This window comes from Phyllostomus discolor, chromosome 6 (assembly GCF_004126475.2).
Source record: "Phyllostomus discolor isolate MPI-MPIP mPhyDis1 chromosome 6, mPhyDis1.pri.v3, whole genome shotgun sequence".
Lineage (NCBI taxonomy): Eukaryota > Metazoa > Chordata > Mammalia > Chiroptera > Phyllostomidae > Phyllostomus > Phyllostomus discolor.
In genome coordinates this window covers 79892837-79910279 of record NC_040908.2, presented here as the reverse complement: position 1 = coordinate 79910279, position 17443 = coordinate 79892837, and the positions used below count along the sequence as shown (strand labels likewise).

At 45.6% G+C, this 17443-nt stretch overlaps 1 protein-coding gene across 8 annotated transcripts in view; it reads right to left on the bottom strand.

The window, feature by feature from the left end:
- Nucleotides 1–3255: 3255 nt before the first annotated feature.
- The window catches only part of FXYD6 (FXYD domain containing ion transport regulator 6), a 29479-nt gene continuing 15291 nt past the window's right edge, over nucleotides 3256–17443 (bottom strand). For 3 of the 8 annotated variants that reach the window (XM_028517053.1, XM_028517054.2, XM_036028511.1), the window contains 7 exons: nucleotides 8999–9061; nucleotides 8333–8371; nucleotides 8143–8217; nucleotides 7484–7520; nucleotides 6695–6744; nucleotides 6236–6286; nucleotides 3256–4547 (listed from right to left, as the gene is read on the bottom strand). In XM_028517053.1, coding sequence (XP_028372854.1) covers nucleotides 6258–6286; nucleotides 6695–6744; nucleotides 7484–7520; nucleotides 8143–8217; nucleotides 8333–8371; nucleotides 8999–9056 — 288 coding nt within the window. In that variant the 5' untranslated portion in view covers nucleotides 9057–9061 and the 3' untranslated portion in view covers nucleotides 3256–4547; nucleotides 6236–6257. Of the gene's footprint in view, nucleotides 4548–6235; nucleotides 6287–6694; nucleotides 6745–7483; nucleotides 7521–8142; nucleotides 8218–8332; nucleotides 8372–8998; nucleotides 9062–10183; nucleotides 10240–17443 lie in introns of those variants that run through there. The other 5 variants (XM_036028512.1, XM_036028513.1, XM_036028510.1 and 2 more) reach the window with 4 other exon arrangements.

The window sequence follows — 17443 nt, the reverse complement described above, 5'->3', positions numbered from 1 at the left end:
CTCCTATCACACCAAGACCTTCAGAACATCTATCTCAGCATCACCTGCTCTGCCATTACTGCCTTGGCAGGTGCCCCACTATTATGTAACCAGGCATAGGGCTGGCATTGGCCTCATAAAATCAACAGCCAGTTGGCTTGAGCTGGCTGATTCCACCCCCCTGGAGCTCAGCTGTGACCGCAGTGAATCATACTAATGGTGAGAGGTGACCATTCTTCCTTTTTGTGGCCTGGAGAAAGATATTTCCAAGGCTCCTCCCCTGGCTCAAACACACCTGACCTACCTTCTTTTTCTCTCACACGAGGTGGGGTGAACCAGACAGAGCTGGACAGCCCTCCCACACCAGCTCCGCTCAGCCACCCTGCCTGGGAGTGGTCCCAGGAGGGCAGGCCTTCCCTGCAGAGGAAGGGGAGTCTGGAGCCAGGTGACCTTGGGCTGTGCTTCAGCCTGGCATCCCTGTCACTCACCCCACCCTCCGTGCTGCTTGCACTCTGCCTCTGACTCTCTTTCAACAACAATTTGGCAATTTCCAAGACACAACCTGCAAAAAAGAAGAGTGGTGGAGAGGCCACAGCCTGGGGACGCAGAAAGCAGGCTGACCTATTTTTATGTGGTTTTAAGTAACACAAACACCTCTGTGCAAAGACTTCCAAATCTTTGGAGTGGGATTCAGGGAGGTGTGGGGAGTTGTTCAGAGGTGAAATGTGCAGGACACCAGAGGTCAGTCTGAGGCTAGCAGACTGAGCATTCCCTTCTGAGAAATGGCACTGCTGAGCAGCTTTCCTATTCAGCCAAGTTACATTGTCTATTACCAGCCAAATCACATACATGTCATGAGCCTGAAGGCTGAATGGACAGGCATGGCCCTCTCCAGAAGACAGACACACATGAAGCAGCAATCCATGTATGGATTCTGGCTTCTTCTCCCCTGGCCCTGCAGCGCTAGACCAGAGAGGAAGGCTCACCCCACTGGTGAAGGGGGCAAGAGGGGATTGTCCCAATTTGGGCTTGGACACTCAGGTCGCCCTGGGAAGGTTCTCAGAGTTCATCTTGCCTAGAGGATCCTAACAGCTAGCCATTTTCCTTTAGTTCAAGTGCTTCCAGTCATGGGGACTCACTCATTTGGGGTCATAACCTCTGTGGGAACTAAGGACTCCCTCACAGGAGGTCAAGGTCTGCTGCCCTCACATGCCCACCTGACGGGCCTACCTTCCTTCCTCTGCAGTGCAGAGTGGCACTGGGCTGGGGCTAGACTGGGCTGGGGCTAGACCGGCCCGGGCTGGACCTTGGCTTTGCCACCAGAAGTGCAAAGTCTCACCAAGTCTCACCAAGCTGTCACGCAGGGCTGTGAGTTCTGAATGAACTGATACATGCAAAGTCCTCTGCCTGTGTTTCGCACACAGCAAGTACTTGATAAATGTTAGTTGCTTTTATTATCATTACCATTGTTACTGTTTTTACTATCAGTCTCTTTGTGTTCTTCATGTCATTTCCAAACCACTCACCCCCCCACAAGATGCCCCCGCCCCCATCCCAGAGCTGTCTAGCTAGTTTATGCCTGGGAGGAACTGCCAGGCTCCAGACGTGGTCTCTCCAGTCCAGGTGATCCTCCCCTTGGTCTGCACACCAGCCTTCCCCTGGAGAAGGAAGCCGGGCCATGTGATGTGCTGTACCAAATCCTGGAGACAGGCTGTGTACCTTAGATCCGTCACAAATTTATCAGAGAGAATCTGTTAACTGGAACATCCTACCTACCTTGGAAATAATGGTGGATTACCAGGAGGAGACATAAATAGATGTTTAGAGTCTGGCAAAGTTGGGGTAATCATTTTACCCCATATGCTGGATAGAACTATCAGTCTCTATTATGAACACAACTGTTATTATGAGAAAAATCAGAACTTCCCTATTGGATTGTTACACTTATTTTTATAGTCTAGTATCAGTTTAAATAGCACATATGGGGAGGTACCCACAGTGTTTTGTGGCCCTGGGACCTCCAAGGATCTTCACCTGGTCGTGCTGTGAAGTTGCTGCCAGACCTGCCAACTCCCTGACCCACGAGTGCTCCATGGACAGTGGTCATCAGCTGGTTTACCATGTTTACCTGTGCCAAGGCTTTTTTGACCACAGTGATCACTGGGTTGACAATGCTGAGCTTGATCTCAACTATAAGCCTCAGTCTTTTCAAAGGCCTGGGGGACTGAAGGCAGGCACAGAAGTAGGGCAGGCAGCACGGGAGTCAGTGTGGGAGGGGATGGGCAGGGAGTTGCTGGACCGCCCCCCCACCCCAGCCCTTCGGGATCCCAACTTGCAATTCCGCAGCTCTAAATAACTCACACAATCTGGACAGACTCGACGAATTTTTTTTTGAGTCCTTAAGATGTTCCAGGCATTCTTACATTAGAATAAAGCATAGTTCTTGTCCTCTAGAAAGCATGTCTCACAAAGACACATAGAGGTAGGGGCCACACAGCAATGACCTCCAAAGGGAACTGTCCCTCAACTGTTTATTTGGCCAGTAGTACTTTTTATAAAACTGGACGGGAATGTCTTTGGAAAGACACTGTAGGTGGCCCCAGGGCCTATGCCCCAGCTACTATGTCATGACAGCCAGTTCACAAATGGACATTATCTATTTGGCCTTTACAGTTTGGGTCCAAGGTATGGTGTATCAAATGTGAAGATAAAGGCAGGAACCAGTGTGACCAGAACACAGAAAAGAAGGGACTCCTTCTACCTGAGGTCCAGGAAGGCTTCGCAGAGGAGGAGGTATTTGGATTGGTAGAAAGATTAAAGGCTTGGATCATAACCTGAGTCACCACCTCTAACCTCTCTTTGTCAAATTCTTAGGTAGTAGCCCCAAAACTGACCAAAGCAGGAGGTTAGAACCTTTCCTTTCAGACTGGTGAGCCCTCAGTCAAGCCACTGGGACTGCCTTCTATCCAGGACACACATAAGTACAGCTCCTAGGCCCCCTGACTGGTGGAAGAGGTGGGGGAAATAAGAGTGGGCAGAGCAGGAGGATGGAGGGGTGAGAAGGGGGATCTGGGTAAAGGAGGACAGAGGTAGGGGAGGTAGGAGAGGTAGGAGAGGCAGCATGGTGTCAGGGGTCTAAGCATTAAAACATCTGGAACAAACAAGCACCACTTAGCTACCTCTGCAGCCCTCACTTCCTCTTTCTGACCAAGGACAGAGTCCCTCTGGCCCCTCAAATATTTGAGTTCTTTCACAGAAAGGAATGCACCTCAGAGCCACTAGGAAACAAATTGTACTTTATTCCTTGCTGTTGTTGACAGGATAGATCACAGCACAGGCAGCAGTCCTGGCACATGTTAAGTTAGTTTCCAGGATAACACAATGAATGGGAGGGGGGTCTGGTTCAACTTTCCACTTTCTTTATGACCTCTGATCTCTTGCTGTGGGGAGCCCTGCCTAGTCTCTAACCTGCTGCAAAACCTCTGCACTAGCCACTCTGACCGGTGACAGGAGGAACAAAGGGCCCAGCAGCCATCGCTGATGCCTGCCCAATGGGCATGGACAGAGAAGCAAAGGACCTCTGCTCTCCCAGCTGCCCCTCCCCAGGATGCTGCCCCACCAGAATGCATCACCTGCCAGAGACCCAACTCAAGGATGGGAGTCTAGGTCCAGACTAGCTGGGCTATAGATTAGTGCCTTGGGAGCAGGGAAGGCAGGAGAAGGGATAGGGAATCCAGGGCCCAAGGGGTTATTGCTGAGAAGATATGCAAGGGGCATGTTCCCCAGGGGCAGAGGACAAGACCTGGGCCTGGCCTCCCTGGCCACTCTGCAATAGGGCAGGGCAGATGGAAGCTCCATGGTAGAAGTCCTAATCGAAAAATGACTAGGGAAGGGGCATCACCAGCTTGAAGAGGTAGCTGGGCTCACCAGCTCCTTGCTGTGAACCTCTGATTGCTAAGAGACCCTCAGAACAGACAGGACAGAGGTGAAATATGGAAGCAAGGTTCTTACAAAAGGAGTGGAGAGAAGCCAGGAAGAACGGTCATGAAAGAGATGTAAACCTTCCCAAGTCCCAAGACAAGTGGAGACTCCCACCTGGGTCCTAGCCCTATACCCACTCTTAAACCAAGGGAAGGGACTGGTCTCTCAGGGGAAAAGCAGACTCCCAGGAGCAGGAGGGGAGAGGGTGCCACGGGGAAGCAAGGAGGGGCTGGTGGTGACATGGCTCAGCTCCAGCCCAGGAAAGTGAGTCCAGGTTCACTAAACGACGTCACCCACAGACAAGCAGGCACGAAGACCACAGTCGTCACACACACGCACACACAATACAACACAGGAGGTGGGCAAACCCACAGGCTGCAGCTGGGAAGGTGGGGGTTAGTTGCGGCACTAAGTGAGGCCTGGTGTTGGTGGGGGAATGGGGCGGGGTGGGGCGGGGTGGGGCGGGGTGGGGGACACACAAGTTCCCGACTTCTCCTGGGGAAAGATCTGCTGCCGAAGTGGCTGGTCTTCTTAAGCATCAACATTTGCATCTAAAGGTTCAAGCAGCTGCCTTCAGGTTCTGGAGGCTGAAGAGGGAGAGAGTTTAATTTAATTTAATTTTTTATTTTAAAGAGAGGCAAAGGGAGGGAGAAAAAGAGGGAGAGAAATGTTGATGTGAGAGAGAAACATCCATTGGCTGCCTTCTATACATGCCCTGACTGGGGACCTAACCAGCAACCCAGGCATCGGTGAACTTTCATTTCTTGGCATGATGCCCAACCAACTGAGCCACACCAGACCAGGGATGGGGAGAGTTTAAATTAAAACACTCTGGCTCCTTTCAGAAATCTTCAACTGCTCATCTCCTGGCCTTTAGCCTATTGAAACTCACAGGATGAGACCTGTTCTAAGTGCCATGTTCCCAGCGAAGCAAGGAGAACAGTTTGAGATTCAGGACAAGGAGATAAAAACAGAGAAGGGGTGGACTTCAGGGGAAAGGTGCCTTTGGGAGGGCCAGGACCTGGTTGACATGGAAAGGAAACTCTTAAACCCAGAGTCTCTATCCCAGGACACCCTCAGTAGTTGCTCACAGTCTGGAGACCTAGGAGAACAGGTGTCTGAGGAAGTCCTAGTTTTAAAAAAAAGAGAGAGAGAGAGACAAGGCAAGATAACTGCTAGCTCCAGGCTCCCTCCCCTGAGTCTTCCCACACCATGCCCAGACCCTGACCACAAAGTAGACACTTGCCTCCGAGACCGGCTCCCACAGCCCCCACCCAGCTCAGGAATCAGTCTCCCAAGCCCCGTCACCAAGACGGATGTCATGGGCCCTGCTCTGCCCTCCTGACACCCACAGAGCTGTAAAAGGATCTAAAAGCAGTTAGGAGAGGATTCAAATGCCACAGATGCACGCTGTGTCATTCCGATGAGAGAAAAGCTGGTGTTTCAGGCAATGCACACGCAGAAGTTTCTTTTAACTTACAGTTTAGGGTAAAGGTGTATACCTTATCCTAAAAGTGAGCTCACAGAAGGCAGATCCCTGGGCTCAGTGTTTTCCAGGGTATGTATGTCACAAAGCAAGGCTGGCAGAAATAGAGGGCTGTGGTGAAAACGGCCCCAAACTACAAAGGCCTGGATGCAGGTTCCAGTCTGTCACTCATTTTCTGCATGGCTATGCCCTCTGACCTCAGTTCTTCAACTGCAGAATAGGGTAAACGCTGTCCGTCCTGGCAGGGTCCAGCAAGTTTGTGTGTGACAGCATTTTGAAGTTGGTAAAGCATTTAACCGTTATTATTATACTTTCCCTTGTCCCCACAATGAACAATGGAAAAGGACACTACAAGTAGTGCCCCTAAACACTGAGAACTGATGACACTGGTATGTGGGGAGGTGGAGGAAGGTGGGGTACCATGTACTAGTCTCCTGACCCTTGCGTAGGGTTAGAAAGTTTCACAATAAATTGTTAACTTTAAGAAATGACCCTAAGAAACTTGCTGAATCATCTCTTAAAGCCAGTATCTTCATGCTACCCTGATATTAGAAGTATTTCACTGACTGTAACTCTCTCCCAAGTCATGGCCACATGGTGGTTAGGGTGACGCCCTATTATTTGACCACAGGGCTGTGACCATCTGTCTCATCACCCCTTTCAGATACAAGGCTCCTTAGAACACAGCCCATAACAAAAGCAGTGCCCACTGCAAAAGCTAGCCCAATTCTTCATTAGTAAAAGAACCATGATGGTAGCAGAGGAAGATGCAGGCAGACAGCACCTTACCTTCCCTCCTGAGGGCCGCGCTTCAGTTCTCTGCTTTCTGGGGCTCTGTTGCTGGAGAGTAGAGGAGAACAGATTACAGCAAATGGACCCTCACCCCCTAAGGACTACCCCTGTAGCAGCCGTGCCTGTGCCTGACTGGAGCCTGACCCATACAGCAAGAGGTGACTCGTGTGGGATTTCAAGTCAGACAGACCTGTGGGCAAATCGTTGCCCTGCTACTTGCTGGTCACAGGAACTTGGCACATTCCTTAACTTTTGAGTCCCTCAGTTATAAAACTGGATAGTGATACCTACCTCATGGGGCTGTATACACACTAAATGAGATTGGGGGACGGGGGCCTATGACACACTGTGTATCATGCCTAACCCTGAGCAGGTGCCCCATACATAGCAGCCATCAGGAGTAGTGGCCCATTCGGTGGAGCTGCAAGAACATGGGCAGGGGGCCATGACAGTTACCATTTGCAGTGATGAGGTTCTCCACCTGGGCCTCCTCATCCCCTGGAGCCCTGCAAGAGGACAAGACACCAGACCTTCCATCAGAGGCTTCCAGGGCAAACCCAGAGAACACCACCATCCTCCTTTCTGGGGCAGGGGCGCCTCGAGTCGTCTCAAGGCTCCAGACTCTCCATGGGGCTCTGGGGTGAGGGAGAAGGCAGCAGAGCCAGGGCAACTTGCAGGCACCCTCCAGTGCCAGTCCCAGCCCTAAGTACTGGGAAGGGTGACCTAGGGCCTCCTGGTGGCTTGAGCTGTGTCCTGCCACAGACTTTGGACTTCTGAAGTTCAGAGCTGCCTTGGTTACTATAGTAGACTAATGGGCTGTGCCTTTGACGTTGAAGTAGAACGATGAATGGAAGGGAGCCCAAGTTTCTACACAGCTCAGAGCACCTCATGAAAAGGTGACGAGCAGAGACAGTGTCACAGATCCTGAAGACAGGAGGATGAACCTCAAGAGAGGCCCCGACGCCCTCTGCCTCCCCTCTCCTGACCCCAAATGTCTCAAGGGCCTGCAGACAAGAATCCAGCACCCTCTCATCCACTTCTCATCCCCCATACTCATCAGAAGAAAGAAGGAGGCACTAACCCTCAAAGTCCACCTGAAAATCCTCAAAACTTCTGCCCTACCCTCACCACACATGGCCTGTTTCTTAGACAAGAATCTAAAACACTCATTTGGGTCACACATAGCAAGGCTCCCTTCCTATTCCCTCCTCTCTCCCCAAATGTCCACAACCCTGGCATCCTTACCGAGGCTTCTGACTGAAGCTGCACTTGCATCTGCGACCTGAAAGTCAAAGAAACCATTCAAGGTCATCTTCCTGGCTTCAGCTCAAGGTCATGCTCCTGGCTTGGCCACAGCAGTGCTACCCTGTGAGTTTGTGCAAGCTGTGGGACCTGGTAAACAGCACCCCCTATACCTGGGCAGTGCACAGCTTGCACAGCTGCAGGTAGCAATCCTAGGTTGCAGAGGACTCTTCTGAGGCCCAGGTTCAACACCAGCTGGAATGGCTACGGCACCGGTCTGCCTGATTGTGCAAGTACAGCGGGCTCCATGCAAACCAGGCTTAAAGGGGAGAACATGCACAGGGGCATGTCCCTCAGAGCACACTAAGGATAGCCTCTGGGTCCTGTGTCCTGTGACTTTGCACTCACACCATGCTGGACACAGCACCAGGAGGGCTACTCTGCCCTGTCTTCTTATCTGTGCTTATTTTCATCGAGCATTTGTTTTGTTCATGCTTCACTGTTTTACTGAGCACCTATTAGGTACCCAGCACTATATTACGTCCTAGAGGTAACAGGGATTACAGGCAGGCTCCTTCCCTCCCCAGGAAAGGTGCTCCTACACTGTTCTCCACCTGCTTGGCAGCAGACATTGTTCTTACAGGGTAAACAAAGAAACTTACTCAGGATGAGGAGGATTCCAACAGAGAAAAGGACCACAGCAAACACCAATCCTCCGATCCTTAGGGTCTGATAATCTGCCAAAGGAACAAGGTGAGAAATGGGAGAAGAGGAAGGGCCAGGGAAAGTCTGCCCATCCCTCCCGATTGGGCTGTGCTCCCCCTCCCCACCCAGGGATTCTTCACCACTCACCATAATGAAAAGGGTCCTTATCTTTCTCCTGCTCAGCTGCTACAAAAATAAACAAGCCTGGTTAAGAGGAGGACAGCTCCACATCCTGGTTCCCAAATACCATAACTTGCCCACAGGCCTCCCCCCCACAAAGAGGTTCCTGGGAAGCAGGGCCTATTAAACAGACGAACCTGGGGAAGCACGAGGGGTGGGCCTGCCTGCTAGCCCAGGGCAGGCACAGCTCAGAGCCCCAGTGAGAATGTGTTTACAGCACAGCCACATGCATCTATGGTCCCTTCTTACTCATGTCATCCCCAAAAGGCAGGGTCTATTTCCCTCATTACTGACGAGGAAACTGAGAGTAAGGAAAAACATGTGACCTGCACAAGGCCAGAGGCTAAAGACTGATGTGCAGGTCTGGCCCCCAAAATTCTAGCCAGAAGTCTACAGGGGGCTGGTAGACTTGAGGCTTAAAAGCAGACCCTGCTGGAGCCTGTGGGAGGGGTAGGCAGACTAGATGGAGGTCTGTAAATAGATGTCACCTTCCAGGACATTCTCTGCTAAGGCAGAGGTAGGGGGCTGATCAGACATGTAGAATCTGAGAGTCCCAACCCTAGAGTCCCAAAGGGCCAGGAGAAAAGGCCATGGCTGCCATCCTGTCAGAGCTGGGTCCTAGAGTACACTTACCACTGGCCAGGACAGTGGGGGCCAGCAGGCTGCACAGAAAGATCAGCACCACCTCCATGGCGTCTGGGGACAGAGAAAGGAAAAATGATGCCCTGGGTAGGAAAATCCCTACTCCAACCCTCAACCTGACCAGGGGCCCAGTCCAACTCCCAGCTCTGCTCTCCTCTGAGTGCTCCCCATAAGCCCAAATGGCTTTGGAGACGAGCTCATTGGTGACTTCCTCTCCAGGTCACCCTTCTGTGGCCATGTCTAGTTTATTAAGATGCCTGGGAATTCTTGGCCTGGTTCCCCACAGCCAAGACCCACTGCTGAAAGCCCTTCCTCCTATTAGTTTAAACAGTACAGATAAAACAATGCTGGCTCTAGTCTGGCCAGCTGGGTGGGGCTCAGGGCAGTAGTTTCCTAAGCTCTGGGAAACCTGGAAATGCTGACAGCCCTCCCAAAGTTACCCCCCCGCCCCACCTCTAATGTGCCCAAGCCAACTGCTCCCATAGGCTTCAGTTCATAACCCTCCAGAAAGGTGGTTTGATTAAACAAAGAAAGTATGGAGACCAATTCTCTGAGCATCAGCACCCTGGCCTCTCCTTCCCCAGAAGACATCAGAGACTTCTGCTCATGAGCTCATCAAGAGCCCCTGGTGTTTGCAGTCGGTCACCCCAGGATGGGCCATCTGGATAAAAAGGCCACTTGGTTCTTCCCAGGGGAAGATTTCAGTAGAGTTACACATACCTCAGTCCTGGGCTTAAAGGAGTATGGTGAAACCCAAAGAGGAACAGGGTTGTGGGGGAACTTAAACCAGGAAAGTCCAAGGCTGTTGGCTCTTTTCCCTTGGGGTGAGACTGGAAGTGGCCAGGACCCTGCTTGTTCTGAGGGATCTCGCCTTATTACTTCCCTTGGCCCAAGCCAGCAGCACCCAGTTGCCCTTCCCCTCCCAGCCACCAGAGGTCAGGACAGCTACATCCAGAGTCACAGTAAGGCACAGACCTCAGACTCAGAGATTCAAGAAGCGTTTTTCAAAAGGCACTTTTGCTTTTAATGCTACTTCATTTAATAATTGTATTTCTTTAAAACTTTACTTATTTTCTATGCATGAAAAAATACACAACACACACAATAAAGATCAGTAATAAGATAAACACCCATAAATAACTTAAGAAGTAGAACTTACAAATACTGCTTACTCACCCAGCTTTCCCTCCATCCTATGTCCCTGGCTCAACTGCCAGAGGTAAACAATATCCTGAACATATATATTTTTAGTCATTCCATTGCTCTCTTCAAAAAAAAATTTTACATTAAGAAATCATATGCCATAAAATTCGCTATTTTAAAGGATCAAATTCAATGGCTTCTATATAGCCACAAAACTGTACAAGCACCATCAATTCCAGAATATTTCCATCATCCCCAAAAGAAACCCTGTAACAATTATTAGTGACTCCCACTCCCCTCCCCCCGCCCCTGACCACCACTAGTCTACTTTGTCTCTCTGGAGCTGCCTATTCTGCACATTTCATATAACAAATCATAACACACATGGCCTTTCACACCTGAGGTCTTCCACTTAGCATAATGTTTTCAAATTTCATCCATGCTACAGCTCGTCAGTACTTCACTCTTTTTTATGGATAAGTTTCCACTGTATGAATATTCATCCTGATATCCTTTTAAAAATATATCTAAATAAGATATTATTTAGTGGAGCTTGTTTGAACTTTATAATTATGATATCATGTGGGCTTTGTTCAGTCTTCTATGATTTGCTTTATTTTGTTCAACGTTATGTTTCTAAGATTTGTCTATATTATTACCTGTAACCATACTCCATTTATTTTCAATGTTGTGTAATACTCCTTTATGCCAGTAAACTATCATGTATTGATCCCTTCTCCTGTCAGTGGGCATCTCCCCTCCCCAATTTTGTGCTATTGGAAATAATGCAGCTGCGAACACGCCTGGGCACGTGGCCACGGCACACGTGTAAGAGTTTCAAAGGCACTGCTTCTCATATCTTGACCGCCACTCTCACAAGAAATACTTGTACGCTGGAACCCAGTAAAAATGTACATTCATGAGCACCAGAAACAATGTCACAAAACAACTTACCTCAAAAATGAATGATGTCCTGATATTTTCTATTCTACTTTTTAATTTTAAGTGGCTAGTTCCATAAACAGGTCACTCTCAGCAGTTTGAGAAATATGTTCTAGAGACAGGCCTGGGGTGAAGCCATTGGGTAGCACAATGTGCAGGCTGTCAACTTCACAAAATAATTTCAAAATGTCTCCCCAAGGAATCTTCCTCATGCTAACATCCCGCCAGCTGAATGTTGACAGTTCTTATTACTCTACATACTTACTAATACTTGATAATATTAGACCGCATAATTTCTGCCCATCTAGAGGTATAAAATATGGTATTGGTTTTATTTTAGTAATAGAGTTGGGCTTTTTTTGGTTGTTTGTCATTCCTGCTTCTTCTTCAGCAATGTCTTTCATGGTTTTTGCTCTATTTTCAAATGGGTATACTATTCATTTCTTATTCTAAGTACTAAATTTTTGTCATTAAGTGCCACAAATATCTCATCTCAATTAGTGGCTTGTCTTTTCCCTTTTTAAAAGTCTTTTAATGAGTAGAATTTCATAATCCTAATGTAATTAAATGCAATAATATTTGTGGCTTGTTTAAGATATTCTTTGTCACCCTGAGTCAGAAAAAGAATTTTCTTCTAAAAACTGTAAGGCTTTGTCTCTTACATGTAAGTGTTTGTTCCATCCAGCATTGATGTCTGTGCACGATGCAAGGTGGGGCTCTAACTTCTACTTCTTTCCGTAACAATAGCCAGTTGTCTTAGCATCGTTTGTGGACCCCTCTCACCCTTTCCTCACGAAGCACAAACCCACTTGTTTCATTCATCCACTTTCTATTTAGATGTGGGGTTCTGGGCTTCTCTTTGGTCAATTTTGGTCAACTGACTATACCTGTATAACAATCAGTGTCTCAATTACTATGGCTTTACAGAAATCTTCCCATGTGGTACAGAAGCTTCTCTCTTCTTTCTCTCCTCATTCTTCTCTTCCTCTTCTACCTCTTCCTTCAGGGATGTCTTCACTATTCTTGTTCACTTGCACTTATATATAAATTTCAGAGTCAGCTTGTCAAAGTCATTTAAAACTTGGGATTTTCATTGGAATTACAATGGATCTATCTATAGAAAAACTTGGGGGGAACTGACATTTTTCTGACCTTGAATCTCCTATCTATAAATAAAGCTTTTCACTTGAATAAGTGCTTTTCAATGTCCTTTAACAAAGTTTTATAAATGCTTTTATATAGGTCTTCTACATCTTCTATTATTTATCCATAGGTTCCTTATAGTTTTTATTGCTATTTTAAATGCTATATCTTCTGCCTGTGTTTCTAATTTTTGCTGATATAGAGAAAAGCAATACATTTGTATATATTGATCTTAAATCCAACAATCTTGTTAAACTGTCTTATTATTTCTAATAATTTACCTTTAGATTCCTTTGGATGTTCTCTGTAAACATATCATCTATAAATGATACAGTATTGTTTCTTCTTTTCCAGTTCTTACACTGTTTATTTCTATTTCTTACCTTAGTCACTGCTGGGAATCCCAGTGAAATGTAGACTAGAAGCACTGATAATGGGCACACACACACACACTAACACATATGGTCTTATTTCTGATTGTATTTTATTCTCTGTGTGTTTATTTTTTATTTTTCCCAGCGTCATTGAGATATAATGACATACAATATGGTATAAGTTTACCATGCACAATGTGGTTTGATACATGTATACACTGTAAAATGACTACCACAATGCAGTTAGTTAACACCTCCATTACTTCACACAGTTATGTGTGTGGTGAGAATGAGGAAAAGGTGATATATATTTTTTCCTACATATACAATGGAATATTATTCAGCCATTAAAAGGAAGTTACTGATTTTAAATAGCATTCTTTTAATGTTTTAAAAGTTCCCCTCTAATCCTGGTTTTCCAATATATTTCTGTTTTATTTTCCCCTTTATCAATGAAATAAATTACACATGCATTGTATGAATCATCTAATATTAAATCATCCTTCATTTCTGGGATGCAACCAGTGCATGATCTTTTTAATAAACTGATGGAGTTGGCTCAATGATATTTTTTTAGGGCTTTTGTATCCATGGGCATGAGTAAGACTAGACTGCAAGTTTTATCTTACTGTATTAATTTTGCCTGGTTTTGACATCGTGGTAGTACTGGCCTCACAGAGTATTTCCTTTTTTGCTATTCCCTGGAAGAGTTTGCAGAAGATTGGGATAATATGTTCTTTGAATGTTTACTAGAATTAACCTGTAAAATCCTCCAGGCTTGGTATTTTCTTTGTGGATTTTGAATTACCTATTACTTAATTGCTATGACACTTCACATTTCTATTTCTTCTTAAATACAATAAGTTATAATTTCTATAGAAATTTGCCCTTTTCTGCTTTCAAATTTATTGCCATAAAGTTGTTGATAGTATTTTCTTATCATTTAAATTTTTGTTGGGTCTGTAGTTATGTCCTTTCTAACATTCCTAATATTGTTTATGTATGGGAACTCCCTTTTTTTCTCGATCAACCTCATCACAGGTTTAACTATTAAGCTTTTCAAAGAACCAACTCTTGGTTTTGTTATTCCTCTATAATGTGCTTTACATTTTTCTTAATTGCCCCCTTAGACATTCTTCAGTTTATTCTTTTGTTCTTTCTTTATATGCACCCTCTTACATTGGCTGTCCAGTGCATTCATCTTCCACCTCTCTCCCTTTCTAGTGATGTGAGCACTGAAGATGAGAGCTAAGTGCCACCTTCACTCCAACGTGTGTAAGTTTTGAGATGTGGTTTTTTGATCATTATTTAGTTCTTATACTTTAAACTGACATTATAATCTCTTATTTGACCCATGCACTGTAAGAAGTGTGTTTTTAAAATGTCCAAATGAGCAGTGATTTTTAATTTACTTTGGTTATTGATTTCTAACTTAAGTGCACAGTGGTCAGAGACTATGGTCTGTAGAATACAGACACCTTGAAATTCATGGAGACTTTATGATTTAGTTATTTTAAAAATTATGTTCCATGTGTTAGATGACTGTAAATTCCCTCATTGTCAGGAAGAAAGTCCTATATGCCATTAAATCATAATTATTAACTGTGTTAAATTTTTATCCATTTTCTCTCTTTTCTTTGACATATCAAAAAATTGAGATAGATGCTTTAAAAACTACACTATGAGGAAGGAATTATAAGTTCATTCCTCTGTTTCTTACAATATTCTAGCAGAAAGTTTAAAGTTGTTATAGAAAGTGGGCAAAATCAGGTTTACAGTTCTTCAGATGGAAAAAGACATGCAAGTTATGATTATTACAGTAGCTTTTGTTAACTCTAAAAAATATCACAGTGTAACTATAAACCTGCTTTTGCCAACTCCCGTACTGTCTTGTGCATGGGGTGTCTCAGAGTCACCCAGTGATCCTCTCTGTCTGAAATTCTGCTGTCTTCTGCCTTTACTGTGTTCTTATGCATTTTGTGTATCTCATAAAAAGCAAAGAGCTAGATTTTTAAAATTTTAACCCAATAATCAGTACTGTCAAGTTTACTCTATTTAACTTTATTGTGATGATGTATTTGGCCCAATTTCTCCCATCTGTTTTTCCCTTTTCTTGTAGTTCCCTTATTTTTTTGATTAATTATATTTTTCTTATTCACTTTCTCCCTCGACTGATAGAGAAATTACACATGCTATTTCTCGTGTTTTAGTATTTGTGTTTGGAATTTTTCTGCATATATTTGCTCTGGACTAAATGTTTTTGTCCTCCAAAATTCCCATGTTGAAATCTAACCCTCAATGTGATGGTTTTAGGAGGTGGGGGCTTTGGGAAGCGATTATGTCATGAGAGTGGAGCCCTCAGGAATGCGATTAGTGCTCTCTAGGCCTTGCAGAGAGCTCTCTAGCCCCTTCCACCATATGAGGACTCAACAAGAATATAGCTGCCTATGAACTGGGAAACAGAACTTTATTGAACACTGAATCTGACAGTACCCTGATCTCAGACTTCCAGACTCTTGAACTGTGAGATATAAATTTCTGTTGTTTATAAGCCACCCAGTCCATGGTACTCTGCAGCTTGAACTTAGTATCCAATTTACCAAAGACTAAAAAAATCTATAGTTAAAAGGTACAATAGATATTAAGTATAACACCCTTCCTGAAAAATACAAAAATACAAATTGCCCCCTTCCTGATATATATGCTATTATTGTTCAGATGTAGCAGCCAGCGTACAGGATAGTCCTTAATACCTCCTGATATTTATATACCAGGTGCCTTTCATAGTCCTTTCACAGGTGTTAGTATGTATGACCAATAAAGCTTGCTAGAAAATAAGGCCTGCCCCAAAGCTTGTCAGTGAGAGTGGGGGCAGATCCTGCCAGTTTCACATGGTTGTCACATTGGTTGACAGCCATCTCATTTAAGACCCTGAACAGAATCACCCAGCTCACTAACTCCTAACCCTGAGAAACCGTGGGAGGTAGTAAACGTATGTTGCTGTAAGTCATTTGGGGATGGGGGGTAATTTGTTATGAAGCAACAGATAACTAATACAACATATCTACGAACTGAGTTGTTCATAATCCTTTTTGAATCTCAGTCAGCCTTCAGGCCAGGTTCTTTATTCCCAAAGGACATCATTTATAATTTTCTTTAATGAAGATCTATTAGTTATAACCTCAGTTTTTATTTATCTGAAAATGTTCTCCTTTCACCCTTGTGATGCACAGACTATAAGGTGACCCTCAATAATTCCATCCTTTTAGTATTCAAATTTGTGGGTGTAATCCCCTCTCCTTGATGGGAGCAGGCACTGGGACTAGCTTCTAACAAAAAGAATATGACAAAGGGGATGGGCTGTCACTCACATGACAGTGTTGTTATATAAGACTCACTCTTGGCCCTGACCACTCAGCCAGGTGTCATCACAATAAGCCAAGGATGTGGGTTCAACACCCAGTCAGGGCTCATACAAGAATCAATCAATGGCCCTGGCTGGTGTAGCTCAGTGGATTGAGTGCGGGTTGCAAACCAAAGTGTCCCAGGTTCAATTCCCAGTCAGGGCACATGCCTGGGTTGCAGGCCATGGCCTCCAGCAACCACGCATTGATGTTCCTTTCTCTCTCTCTTTCTCCCTCCCTTCCCTCTCTAAAAATAAATAAATAAAATCTTTAAAAAAAAAAGAATCAATCAATCAATGCATAAAAATGTGGAAAAACAAATTGATGGATCTGAGGTGACAGAGGGAAGGACAAATAGACCAGGCTTCCCACAGTGGCTTCTTGACAGCTCTGGCCAGGAGAGGGGCTATTAGGTGAGTAGGGCCCCTCCTGGGAGTAGAAAAGATACACGTCAAGGGTTCCAGGGCATTAGTCCCTGCTGTGCCTTCCCTTCAACTCCCCGAAACCCCACTCACTCCCATAGATACTCAGGTTCAAGTCAACCCCACAACGCGTTCTGAATTCCTAGAAAGTACCATACTATTCTGGATTCTGCAAGGGATCAACAGAACAAGATAAAGCCTCAGCTTCCAAGGAAAGGCAGGGTTTAGAAGCAAAAGACTCTGATACGTCAGCAAATAGGAAGAGTGCTTCACAAGCAGTAGAGATGACATGCAAGGAGAGTCAGTCCATCAGAGCAAGGAAAGCAAGAGCAGGAAATACAACAGGAAACCTGGGACAGCTCCATGAAGGACTTGACATTTCAGCTGAACCTTAAAAGTAGGGTGGGATTTTGATGAAAAGGGGTAAGAGGAGAGAAAATGAAGGGCATTTTGGCAGAGAAAACAGCACAAGCAAAGGCAGTTGAGAAGGGAAAATGGAAAATAGGGGTAACAAAACTGTTCAGTTCAAGTTCGGTTCGAGTTGAACCTCCAGGCATTTCATTCAACAGTGGCTGCCTAAAGTGATTTCCCTAGAATTCTGAATGAAGTTCAGTGGGAGAAAATGCCTTCACCCATCAGTAATGCCTGCACAACACAAGAGGGTGCTGTGACAGTAGTCTGCCAAGTAGTCTGCCATTACATTCCCCTCAACGTGCATGTTGCGGGGAGGCCCTCATTCTGAGGCCCAGGACTCCTGCTGGGGTGCCTGAGGGCAGCTCTGGAGCCTCCTCACTCTACTCGGAACTCTAGAGCACTTAGACCGTCCTCCCCATCTGGAAAATGGGACCAGAGACATTTTGCTTCCTTTATATCATCTTACGAGAAAGAATTCCACTTCCACTTCTTTACCCTTCCCATGCTCTCATTCATTTCTACATTAGTAAACTGCTGACATTTCGGGTGGCAGCAGCACTTCCATGTTAATTTTCCTCCCTGATCTTCCTGAAT